This window comes from Staurois parvus, unplaced genomic scaffold (genome assembly GCF_062004578.1).
Source record: "Staurois parvus isolate SC_StPar_1 unplaced genomic scaffold, SC_StPar_1.0 ptg001572l, whole genome shotgun sequence".
Lineage (NCBI taxonomy): Eukaryota > Metazoa > Chordata > Amphibia > Anura > Ranidae > Staurois > Staurois parvus.
This window is the reverse complement of record NW_028319368.1, coordinates 208,854-222,205: the sequence shown is the minus strand read 5'-3', so window position 1 is coordinate 222,205 and position 13,352 is coordinate 208,854. Positions and strand designations below refer to the sequence as shown.

Below are 13,352 nucleotides of genomic sequence, written 5' to 3'. Positions count from 1 at the left end.
TTTTTTATGAAGATCAAAGCTTTATTAAACACATGTGTGAAAAAGAGGAAATTGTCCTGCTCAATACATTGAATGGAGAAGTTTATAACTCAAACAAATCAGCATAGGTGATGATCCCATCCCAGACTGGGTGGACACAGAACACATTATACATGAAGGTAGATTTTCAGTCCAGAAGCTAAGCAGTTCATCTTTTCTTTTCAAGAATGTTATCCTAGGTGAACACCTTTTTGTGGCTTTCACTAATCTCCAAAGAAGGTAAGAGGTCCATTAGTTTCCTAAGTTCCTGGCAGGTCTTACAGTTATACAGTTAGTTGTTAATGGGTTTTATACAGAGAAATGATCAATATGTGCTGGGAGAAGGTTAAGCAGCAGACAGTAATATGTATATACCGTATATTTATACAATGTCAGATAAATGTCTCTCACAAGATGAGGGCAAAGCCTTGCAGATCTACAAATCCAGCACACTAGATGTTTCAGTAGCAGTCATCATAGTAAGTTGGTTCTATTTCCATCTCCGTCTGATCCCTTCTCCTCGTCCTCCTCTCAGGCCGATTCTTCTCATTCTTCATCTTCCTCAGGTCATTGACTATAAAGATGAGGAGCCCAGTGTAGAGGACAAAGACCGCACCGGGTGACAGGAGGTGACCCCAACCTGACCGTCTTTCTCCTACATGCAGATAATGGGGGACAATGAGAGAGTTGTACAGAATAGTAATTCAGTGGTACCTCGGTTTTTGAACACCTTGGTTAATGTAATTTTTGGTTTACGTATGAAAATAAATAACAGCTGCCCCCCACCAGACCTGTCCTTTGATGGGAGGAAAGCAAACGGACATGTTTTCCATATATTGGTGGGCGTGGTGATTGATGTGGATCTAAATTGCCGGATGACATGATGGATGGTGAATGTACATCAAGAAACATTTTTTTTTTAATGAAAGTATTAAAAGGATGTGATTTTTTTTTTTGAATGAGTAGGGACACTATGTATCCCATACTCATTCACATGAGGAGATGTATCCGGGTGCAAACCCACATAACCACTGGGAAAGGGTTGTGGGGAAGAGAATTGTGTTCTCATCAACATGGGGGCAAGGCACTTTGCTGGAGAAGTCCACCTGACAAGGTGACCCCCATTGTTCAGGGCATGTGGCCTCGTAGGATTCAGGAGGGCCAGTTGGGCTGCATGCTCAGGTGTATGCCTGGTGTGCAATGTTTGGAGGACCTCATGATTTTTTATTTTTTTTTGTGCGAGGTTCTCCTTTAAATTCTATTCCAGACCCAAGGCAGCTGAATAGAACTTTTGGGGACCTCATGTCATTTTTTTTTTTTTTTTCCTTGTTCAAACAATTTTATTAACAATAAACCGGAATGACACAAACAAGGAGACATTGTTAATGTATACTAGGCATTAATGTGACAGTAGGACATAATAAAATGAATGAGGGTCAAGGCATTAACGCCTATACATTTCTAACGGAAACAGGTAAATAAAAATCAACGACAGATCACAAAATGGTATCAGCCAATCATGGTAATGTCTCCCAAGTGCATTAAAGAAATAGGGGGAAGTCTGGAGGGGGTCAGACAGGGGCGGAAGGGGGGGGAGGGGGAAGAAGAACAACAACCATGACTCCATGAACATTCATCAAGTTCACAACAGCCTCTACGCGCTACGCACGAAGGGTTATGGACCATATCCTTGGCGTACAGTACTGAACTCAAGGGAGAAGCAGTGATTCGTCAAAGTTAGACGGAAGGAAATGCTCTACCCAAGGGCTCCATATGCGCAGGAATTTAGGGATCGTGTCAAGAACTGTGGCTTCCACCTTTGCGTGTATCATGGCTTGTGTTATTCTGGTTTTGACGGCCGCGACACTAAGGGTGGGGGATTTCCAAGACTTTGCTATAACCTGTTTAGCCGCTGTCGTGACTTGCATAAGGAGCTTAAATTGCGAGTTGGAGATGCCAGAAGGGCATTGGTTGAGTAGGGCTGTTGTTGGGTCGGGCCGTATAGTGAGCTGCTAAATGTAGATATCATGGTAAAAATTTCATCCCAAAAGGTTCAGGCTACAGGACAGTCCCACCACATATGGTAATGTGTTCCCAGATCCGCACAGCCTCTGAAACAATTGGGCGAGTAATCAGGGGTAAATTTTGCAATTCTTGCTGGGACCAAGTACCAGCGGGTTAAAACTTTATAATTCGTTTCCAATGCTACAACGTTCTGCGAAGACGATTTTGTGTTGGCCCAAATGTGGTCCCAATCAGACAGGTCAAATTTCTTACCTAGATCCACTTCCCATTTATGGGTATATAGAGAGGGGGACATGGTGGTCGAAGCGGCGAGGAGTGAGTATAAGCAGGAGATAAGCCCACGTCTATGAGGGTCTTTGCAACACGCTCGTTCAAAGAGAGACATGGTGTCTGGCCGATTGGTTATTGTAGTGTATGGGGCGTAAAAGTGTTGTAGCTACAGGTATCTAAATATCTCGGAGGCTGGGAGGCTATGCGTTTCCCGCAGCGAGGCAAAGGATTTAAACTTATTCCTCTGTAGGAAATGATGCGTACGGAGCAGGTTAGCAGAGGTCCAGGCTTTGAATAAACGGGGTGTCTGCCACGCCGGGGGAAAAGCTGGGTTTCGTAGAAACGAGAGCATAGGATTATGTAGTGATTGGAGGAGGTAACGGGTTTTCAGTTTATCCCATAAGGTTAAAAAATGAGAAGTGATGGGGTTAGTTATAGAATGGCGGTCTATTGGCCTCAACCAGAGTAGGTTAACGGTGGATAGGGGATCACATTCTATTGATTCAAGCGCAACCCATTGAGGGATTTCAAAGGCTGCATGATACTTAGGTAATTGGGCTAAATGCGCTGCTTGATAATATTTGCTGATGTCAGGTAGGCCTAGACCTCCATCGAGCTTAGGGTGGTATAGGGTGGAGCGGGGTATACGAGGGCGAGTATTGCCCCATACATAGGAAAAGATGCGACGCTGCAACCTCATGTCATTTTTTTAAAAAAAATGTTTGCATAGGGTCCCTCTTAAAATTCATACCTAAAGGTGGTATATATTGCAAGGGGAAGAGGGTTGTGCTCTCATCAACATGGGGGCAAGGTGCTTTGCTGGGAAAGTCCACCTGACAAGGTAACCCTATTGTTCCCTCGTAGGGTTCAGGAGGGCCAGTCGAGCTGCATGCTCTGGTGTGTACCTGGTGTGGAATTTTTGGAGGACCTCGTTATTTTTTTTTGTGTGTGAGGTTCTCCCTTACATTCCATTCCAGAACCAAGGCAGCTGAATAGAACTTTGGGGGACCTCATGTAATTTTTTTCATTTTTGCATAGGGTCCTTCTTAAATTTCATACTTAAAGGGCCTGGTATAAATTGGAAGGGGAAGAGGGTTGTGTTCTCATTAACATGGGGGGGGGGCAAGGTACTTTGCTGGAGAAGTCCACCTGACAAGGTGACCCCCATTTGTTCAGGGCATGTGGCCTCGTAGGGTTCAGGAGGGCCAGTCGGGCTGCATGCTCAGGTGAGTGCCTGGTGTAGAATTTTTGGAGGACCTCATGATTTTTTTTGTTTATTTTTGTGTGAGGTTCTCCCTTACATTACATTCCAGACCCAGGGCAGCTGAACAGAACTTTGGAGGACCTCATGTCATTTTTTTTTTTGCATAGGGTCCCTCTTAAAGTTCATACCTAAAGGGCTTGGTATAAATTGGAAGGGGAAGAGGGTTGTGTTCTCATCAACATGGGGGCAAGGTGCTTTTCCGGGGAAGTCCACCTGACAAGGTAACCCCATTGTTTAGGGCATGTGGCCTCCAGTAGTTTGAACTGATATTCAAAGTCCTGGAAGAACCCTTCCACATCTCCAGTGTGTTCTTGGTAGGGCTTAAAGTCCTTCCTGGATATTCTCTGGGCCTCCTGTGCCACAGGGACAGGCATAGGAGCAGCTGCTTGGTTCTTTGCGGCTTCCCACTCTGTTTGTCTTTTTCAAGCCTTTTCAATGGCTGCCAGCTTCCTTTCTGTGGTGGTATCCTCCCCTAGAATGGCCATCTCCTACCAGGTAACCCAAGGGCTCTTGCTGCTTGTACTGTGAAGCTCTGGTCTATCTTCGCTTAAGACTGCTCAGCCCATGTCTGTGCTCGACTCTTCCCGTTGCCGTTGGCTGGCTTCCTCCAGCGTCTGGACCAATTGATCTTTATTAAGTCCCCTGTAGTTGAGGCCAAAAGCTCTGGCCTTTTTGTCCTTTTCTTGTATGCTGCTCCCTATCCAGTGTCGATATTGCAGGGCCTCTGTGCCCATCGTATGCAGACTTTCATCCGCCATCTTGAGTGCTCTCATCCCGCTGCTGCCAACCAGTTGTGATGAACTAGGAGCAGAGAGAGAGCACATGGAGACAGATTGCACAAAACCCGAAGTGCGAGCGTTTATTGGGGGGTTTCATGGGGTTACAGATGATTGGGCAGCTAGTCCGCAGAACGAGAGAAGACACAGCGATACAGTAGGGTTCTCAGGATGGCATTATGGGACAACAGGGGGCCGATAGTCTTCCAAGTTCAATAAGACAGAGCTAAGTCCAGAACAGGCAGAGATCTGGGCTGCACAGGGTTAATCCAATCATTGAATGCTGGGAGCAGGACACAAAGGGTTAAATCCACATAGGCAGAGATCCTGGCAGCAGGGGGTTAGTTCAATCGCTGGATGCAGGGAGCAGGACACAAAGGGTTAAATCCACACAGGCAGAGATTTGTGCATAAATAGTATATAGAAAAGTGCAGCGCTACAATGGTTAAGACAGTAAATCTAAAAAAAAAAGGACGTGTTGAGGACGTGTTTGTACACAATACGCATCAGGAGGAGTCACATAACGCCGTGATGTCACGACACCGGAGCAACGTGGAGCTCCGTTGGCCATCTTTAAAAACCGGATGCTGGCTATCATCCATTGTTTTTTTGTTGTTTTTTTTTTAGATTTACTGTCATAACCATTGTAGCGCTACACTTTTCTATATACTATTTATGATTCAAGGTGATATTGGTTACCTTTTTGTGCATAGCAGCTCCCATTTATATTTATCTGTCAAGGCGCTCGCATTTTTTGTTTACAGAGATTTGGGTAGCACAGGGTTAATCCACTCACTGGATGCAGGGAGCAGGACACGGAGGGTTAAATCCACATAGGCAGAGATCCAGGCAGTACGGGGTTAATCCACTCACTGGATGCAGGGAGCAGGACACGGAGGGTTGAATCCACATAGGCAGAGATCCAGGCAGTACGGGGTTAATCCACTCACTGGATGCAGGGAGCAGGACACGGAGGGTTAAATCCACACAGGCGGAGATCAGTAGCAGGCTTGCAGTGGAGGAGGCTAGTGAGAGGAAGGGGGGGTCAGTGGGGAAGTCTGGCTGCAGCTCAGACCTCGCTCACACCGGTAGGGGAAGCAGCCAGGAACCACGCGACTGGGGCCCGCTCCGCCCTTAAATATGGAGCCGAGCACGTTCTGATTGCCATGGAAAACAAGGCACTCAGCGTCAGGTTACCTTGGCAATGGGCCCTGCCCTCTCGACGTTGGCCCCGCACAGGGAGCATGGCCTTTGTCTCTGGCTGGCATGGAGCGTGGTAGAGAGGGATCGTGCCATGCCCGTGGAGACAGGAAGGGGGGTGACAGGAGGGAAGAATGCATGTGGCGAATCCACATGCAGGCACAGCAGGGGAGCAGACTTTCTGGCACTCAGCCAGAGGAACAGTATGCTGCCTAGGCAGGGGGGTAGGTTGCTGGTGGCAGCAGAGTGAGGGGATGCTGGGGGTTGGCAAGCAGAAAGCGGGGGATGGACTGGAGACTAGCTCTGTGATAGGGACCTTCCCCAGTTTTCTCACCATCAGTCCAGGAGGAACTTTTCTATTCCCTCTTCAAAAGATCCTATTCCCACCCAAAGGACCTCCACTCTGATGTGCACCATCTAGGGCCCCATCAAGCGTGCAGAAGAATTTGTTCCTATATTTGGGAGTGATATTAAAGGGGACATTGCTGCATGCAAATTCATTTGAGAGTTAAACCCTATTTCTAGTCGTTGAGAACCCATAAGTGAGTTAGCCTGACTTCTCTTTATACTCTACTTCAATTCACTTTGGGGAAAAACATCTCAGGGCTGGAGATATATCTATTAGCCAAGCCGAGGCAGATCAGGTGTGAATATCTATTAGCCAAGCCGGGGTCAGATCAGGAGAGCAGGTGAGAAAATCTATTAGCCAAGCCGGGGTCAGATCAGGAGAGCAGGTGAGAACATCTACTAGGCAAGCCGGGGTCAGATCAGGAGAGCAGGTGAGAACATCTATTAGCCAAGCCGAGGTCCGATCAGGAGAGCAGGTGAGAACATCTATTAGCCAAGCCGAAGTCAGAACAGGAGAGCAGGTGAGAATAGCCATTAGACAAGCCAGGGTCAGATCAGGAGAGCAGGTGAGAATATCTATTAGCCAAGCCAGGGTCAGATCAGGAGAGCAGGTGAGAACATCTATTAGCCAAGCTGAGGTCAGATCAGGAGAGCAGGTGAGAACATCTATTAGCCAAGCTGAGGTCAGATCAGGAGAGCAGGTGAGAACATCTATTAGCCAAGCTGAGGTCAGATCAGGAGAGCAGGTGAGAACATCTATTAGCCAAGCTGAGGTCAGATCAGGAGAGCAGGTGAGAACATCTATTAGCCAAGCCAGGGTCAGATCAGGAGAGCAGGTGAGAATATCTATTAGCCAAGCCGGGGTCAGATCAGGAGAGCAGGTGAGAATATCTATTAGCCAAGCCGGGGTCAGATCAGGAGAGCAGGTGAGAATATCTATTAGACAAGCCGGGGTCAGATCAGGAGAGCAGGTGAGAACATCTATTAGACAAGCTGGGGTCAGATCAGGAGAGCAGGTGAGAATATCCATTAGACAAGCCGGGGTCAGATCAGGAGTCAGGCAGAGAAGACCGGTCCAGGAACAAGCCAAATCGGTAACAGCAGATCACAGTAGTAAGGGAACACGGACAAAGGTACTGGAGAGCTAGAGACCAACCAGCAATATGAGGGAGTGATGGGCTTCCTTATAAAGGCCGTCTGGTGCCAAACTAGGCTAATGTGTGCGTAACTATGCGCCAGTGCACATGCGTGTTTCGGCTCACGTCCGTGCTCCAATGTGCGTAGATTTTCACCAGTGTGCATTTCTGCGGCCATGCAAGGTACTGGCAGGAACGCCAGGTCTCTGAGTACCTTTGCTGTGGACAGAGCCCTGACATTACCTATATTATGTCAGTGGCCATTTTGGCATCCCTTGTTTTAATAAAAGTTTACACAGTTCTGCCCTTAGAGACGCGTTTCCCCTTTCTTTCCTGCTTCTGCACATTGGAAGCCCTGGTGACTATGTTGGACTTTTTATGATCTGATTAATATATGGAATCACTTGTTGGGGTGTAAGGTACTTGGAACCTGTTTGCTCCAACATTTGTTCTCATTTCAGTTTTGTCTGGACCACCCTGGAATCCTTCACCCTCAACAGCTGAAAAACCCTGAGAACTCTAGAAATGTCCTCTTGTCCCATCCCTAGTGTCCTGTAGTGAGGAGACCGACCAGGACTTACCTTCTACATGAGCGGTGTAATGATCTGTCAGTATGCTGTGTCCTGTACTGAGGAGACCGACCAGGACTTACCTTCTACATGAACTGTGTAATGATCTGTCAGTATACTGTGTCCTGTACTGAGGAGACCGACCAGGACTTACCTTCTACATGAGCGGTGTAATGATCTGTCAGTATGCTGTGTCCTGTACTGAGGAGACCGACCAGGACTTACCTTCTACATGAGCGGTGTAATGATCTGTCAGTATGCTGTGTCCTGTACTGAGGAGACCGACCAGGACTTACCTTCTACATGAGCGGTGTAATGATCTGTCAGTATGCTGTGTCCTGTACTGAGGAGACCGACCAGGACTTACCTTCTACATGAGCGGTGTAATGATCTGTCAGTATACTGTGTCCTGTAGTGAGGAGACCGACCAGGACTTACCTTCTACATGAGCGGTGTAATGATCTGTCAGTATGCTGTGTCCTGTACTGAGGAGACCGACCAGGACTTACCTTCTACATGAGCGGTGTAATGATCTGTCAGTATGCTGTGTCCTGTACTGAGGAGACCGACCAGGACTTACCTTCTACATGAGCGGTGTAATGATCTGTCAGTATGCTGTGTCCTGTAGTGAGGAGACCGACCAGGACTTACCTTCTACATGAGCGGTGTAATGATCTGTCAGTATGCTGTGTCCTGTACTGAGGAGACCGACCAGGACTTACCTTCTACATGAGCGGTGTAATGATCTGTCAGTATACTGTGTCCTGTAGTGAGGAGACCGACCAGGACTTACCTTCTACATGAGCGGTGTAATGATCTGTCAGTATGCTGTGTCCTGTAGTGAGGAGACCGACCAGGACTTACCTTCTACATGAGCGGTGTAATGATCTGTCAGTATGCTGTGTCCTGTACTGAGGAGACCGACCAGGACTTACCTTCTACATGAGCGGTGTAATGATCTGTCAGTATGCTGTGTCCTGTAGTGAGGAGACCGACCAGGACTTACCTTCTACATGAGCGGTGTAATGATCTGTCAGTATGCTGTGTCCTGTGGAGTTGTACATTTCCACGCTGTAAATCCCGTCATTGTCCCGAGTCACATTGGATATGACCAGACTTCCGTTCTCTGATATCCTTGTGTTGGGGAAATACGTGAGATCAGACGGCTCACAATTCCAGTGCTTAGCTATTCTTCTTCCCAAGTGTTCCCGTGATTCCTGGTAGTACCAGAAAAAAGAGTCACACCTCCGTCTATCTGTATGGTTGAGGGTGAGATGGATTCTGATGGGGAGGAGAAGGTCAGATCCCGGCCGGGTGAATATTTCCTCCTGAACACCCGGGACATTTCCTGCACAGACAGAATACAGATCCCAGTCAGGTCACAGTGTTCACCCGATCCTGCCTTAAAGACTAAGTCCACCTTTTACACCATGTTTTATGGTACATAGTTGCCAACGTTTCAAAAAATTTCCAGGGACACTTTTTTTTGCTGTGTGTCCAGGCAGAGAATGTACTTTAATTAGGGGCGAGGCATTCATTAAAAATGGGTGTGGTTCTATAAAGATCATATCATTAGCCTACTAATTTATTCCAGACATACCGTATATATTCGAGTATAAGCCGACCCGAACATAAGCCGAGGTACCTAATTTTACCACAAAAAACTGGGAAAAACTATTGACTCGAGTATAAGCCGAGGGGGGAGGAATAGTGCCCCATCGTTGGTGTCAGTGGGGGGAGGAATAGTGCCCCATCGTTGGTGTCAGTGGGGGGAGGAATAGTGCCCCATCGTTGGTGTCAGTGGAGGGAGGAATAGTGTCCCATCGTTGGTGTCAGTGGGGGGAGGAATAGTGCCCCATCGTTGGTGTCAGTGGGGGGAGGAATAGTGCCCCATCGTTGGTGTCAGTGGGGGGAGGAATAGTGCCCCATCGTTGGTGTCAGTGGGGGGAGGAATAGTGCCCCATCGTTGGTGTCAGTGGGGGGAGGAATAGTGTCCCATCGTTGGTGTCAGTGGGGGGAGGAATAGTGCCCCATCGTTGGTGTCAGTGGGGGGAGGAATAGTGCCCCATCATTGGTGTCAGTGGGGGGAGGAATAGTGCCCCATCATTGGTGTCAGTGGGAGGAATAGTGCCCCATCGTTGGTGTCAGTGGTGGGAGGAATAGTGCCCCATCGTTGGTGTCAGTGGGGGGAGGAATAGTGCCCCATCATTGGTGTCAGTGGGAGGAATAGTGCCCCATCGTTGGTGTCAGTGGGGGGAGGAAAAGTGCTCCATCGTTGGTGTCAGTGGGAGGAATAGTGCCCCATCATTGGTGTCAGTGGGAGGAATAGTGCCCCATCGTTGGTGTCAGTGGTGGGAGGAATAGTGCTCCATCGTTGGTGTCAGTGGGGGGAGGAATAGTGCTCCATCGTTGGTGTCAGTGGGGGGAGGAATAGTGCCCCATCATTGGTGTCAGTGGGGGGAGGAATAGTGCCCCATCGTTGGTGTCAGTGGGGGGAGGAATAGTGCCCCATCATTGGTGTCAGTGGGGGGAGGAATAGTGCTCCATCGTTGGTGTCAGTGGGGGGAGGAATAGTGCCCCATCGTTGGTGTCAGTGGGGGGAGGAATAGTGCTCCATCGTTGGTGTCAGTGGGGGGAGGAATAGTGCCCCTGCTCCAGCCTGGGCTCGCTCGCTCCCTCCCTCTCCCATGGTACACACTTACCGGTCCGATGTCTTCCTTCTCCGGCCGATCTCCTCCTCTTCACTCGCTCGATCTTCGCGGTGCCGCTCGGCTCCTCCTCTCCAAGCTCCACCTCCTCGCCGGTGATTGGGCGCCTGTGTGCCTCTCCTGAGCTACAGTTCCGGCGGCCAATCACCGGCGAGGATTGATCCCGGGGGTGTGTCCAGATGACAGGGACGGCATGTCATCCCGCCCACACCTGCAGACGTTGACTCGAGTATAAGCCGAGGGGGCCGTTTTTCAGCACAAAAAAATGTGCTGAAAAACTCGGTTTATACTCCAGTATATACGGTATACACTCACCGGTCACTTTATTAGGCCCACCTGTTCAATTGCTTGGTAACACAAATTGTTAATCAGCCAATCACATGGCAGCAACTCAATGCGCGGTGAAGACGACTTGCTGAAGTTCAAACCGAGCATCAGAATGGGGAAGAAAGGGGATTTAAGTGGCTTTGAACATGACATGATTGTTGTTGCCAGACGGGCTGGTCTGAGGATTTCAAAAACTGGGATTTTCACGCACAACCATACTGACACAGAACCAGGAACATACTGACACAGAATCCGGACCATACCGACACAGAATTTGGACCATACTGACACAGAACCAGGATCATGCCGACACAGAACCAGGACCATGCCGACACAGAACCAGGACCATACCGACACAACCAGGACCATACTGACACAGAACCAGGACCATGTTGACACAAAACCAGGAACATACTGACACAGAATCCGGACCATACCGACACAGAATCCGGACCATACCGACACAGAACCTGGACCATGCTGACACAGAACCAGGACAATACCGACATAGAACCAGGACCATGCCGACACAGAACCAGGACCATACTGACACAGAACCAGGACCATACTGACACAGAATCCGGACCATATTGACACAGAATTCGGACCATACTGACACAGAACCAGGAACATACTGACACAGAATCCGGACCATACCGACACAGAATTCGGACCATACTGACACAGAACCAGGATCATGCCGACACAGAACCAGGACCATGCCGACACAGAACCAGGACCATACCGACACAGAACCAGGACCATACTGACACAGAATCCGGACCATATTGACACAGAATTCGGACCATACCGACACAGAACCAGGAACATACTGACACAGAACCAGGAACATGCCGACACAGAACCAGGACAATACTCACACAGAACCAGGACCATGCCGACACAGAACCAGGACAATACTGACACAGAACCAGGAACATACTGACACAGATTCCAGACCATACCGACACAGAATCCGGACCATACCGACACAGAACCTGGACCATGTTGACACAGAACCAGGACCATACTGACACAGGACCATGTTGACACAAAACCAGGAACATACTGACACAGAATCTGGACCATATTGACACAGAATTCGGACCATACTGACACAGAACCAGGAACCAGGAACATACTGACACAGAATCCGGACCATACCGACACAGAATCCAGACCATACCGACACAGAATCCGGACCATACCGACACAGAACCTGGACCATGCTGACACAGAAACAGGACAATACCGACACAGAACCAGGACCATGCCGACACAGAACCAGGACCATACCGACACAGAACCAGGACCATGCTGACACAGAATCCGGACCATATTGACACAGGATTCGGACCATACTGACACAGAACCAGGAACATACTGACACAGAACCAGGATCATGCCGACACAGAACCAGGACCATGCCGACACAGAACCAGGACCATACCGACACAGAACCAGGACCATACTGACACAGAACCAGGACCATACTGACACAGAACCAGGACCATGTTGACACAAAACCAGGAACATACTGACACAGAATCCGGACCATACTGACACGGAACCAGGAACATACTGACACAGAATCCGGACCATACCGACACAGAATCCAGACCATACCGACACAGAATCCGGACCATACCGACACAGAATCCGGACCATACCGACACAGAACCTGGACCATGCTGACACAGAACCAGGACAATACCGACACAGAACCAGGACCATGCCGACACAGAACCAGGGCCATACCGACACAGAACCAGGACCATACCGACACAGAACCAGGACCATACTGACACAGAATCCGGACCATATTGACACAGAATTCGGACCATACTGACACAGAACCAGGAACATACTGACACAGAACCAGGAACATACTGACACAGAATCCGGACCATATTGACACAGAATCCGGACCATATTGACACAGAATTCGGACCATACTGACACAGAATCCAGACCATACCGACACAGAATCCGGACCATACCGACACAGAACCTGGACCATGCTGACACAGAACCAGGACAATACCGACACAGAACCAGGACCATGCCGACACAGAACCAGGACCATGCCGACACAGAACCAGGACCATACTGACACAGAATCCGGACCATATTGACACAGAATTCGGACCATACTGACAGAACCAGGAACATACTGACACAGAATCCGAACCATACCGACACAGAATTCGGACCATACTGAGACAGAACCAGGATCATGCCGACACAGAACCAGGACCATGCCGACACAGAACCAGGACCATATTGACACAGAATTCGGACCATACTGACAGAACCAGGAACATACTGACACAGAATCCGGACCATACCGACACAGAATTCGGACCATACTGACACAGAACCAGGATCATGCCGACACAGAACCAGGACCATGCCGACACAGAACCAGGACCATACCGACACAGAACCAGGAACATACTGACACAGAATCCGGACCATATTGACACAGAATTCGGACCATACTGACACAGAACCAGGAACATACTGACACAGAACCAGGAACATACTGACACAGAATCCGGACCATACCAACACAGAATCCAGACCATACCGACACAGAATCCGGACCATACCAACACAGAACCTGGACCATGCTGACACAGAACCAGGACAATACTGACACAGAACCAGGACCATGCCGACACAGAACCAGGACCATGCCGACACAGAAC

General features: G+C 48.9%; 1 protein-coding gene across 1 annotated transcript in view; it reads right to left on the bottom strand.

Annotated features, from left to right (window-relative positions):
• Nucleotides 1-13,352, bottom strand: part of LOC149435240 (uncharacterized) — a 95,202-nt gene continuing 81,850 nt past the window's right edge. Inside the window, 2 exon segments of the mRNA XM_089662872.1 lie at nt 1-673; nt 8,613-8,954. Of these exon segments, the coding sequence (XP_089518998.1) occupies nt 480-673; nt 8,613-8,954 (536 nt within the window). The 3' untranslated portion in view covers nt 1-479.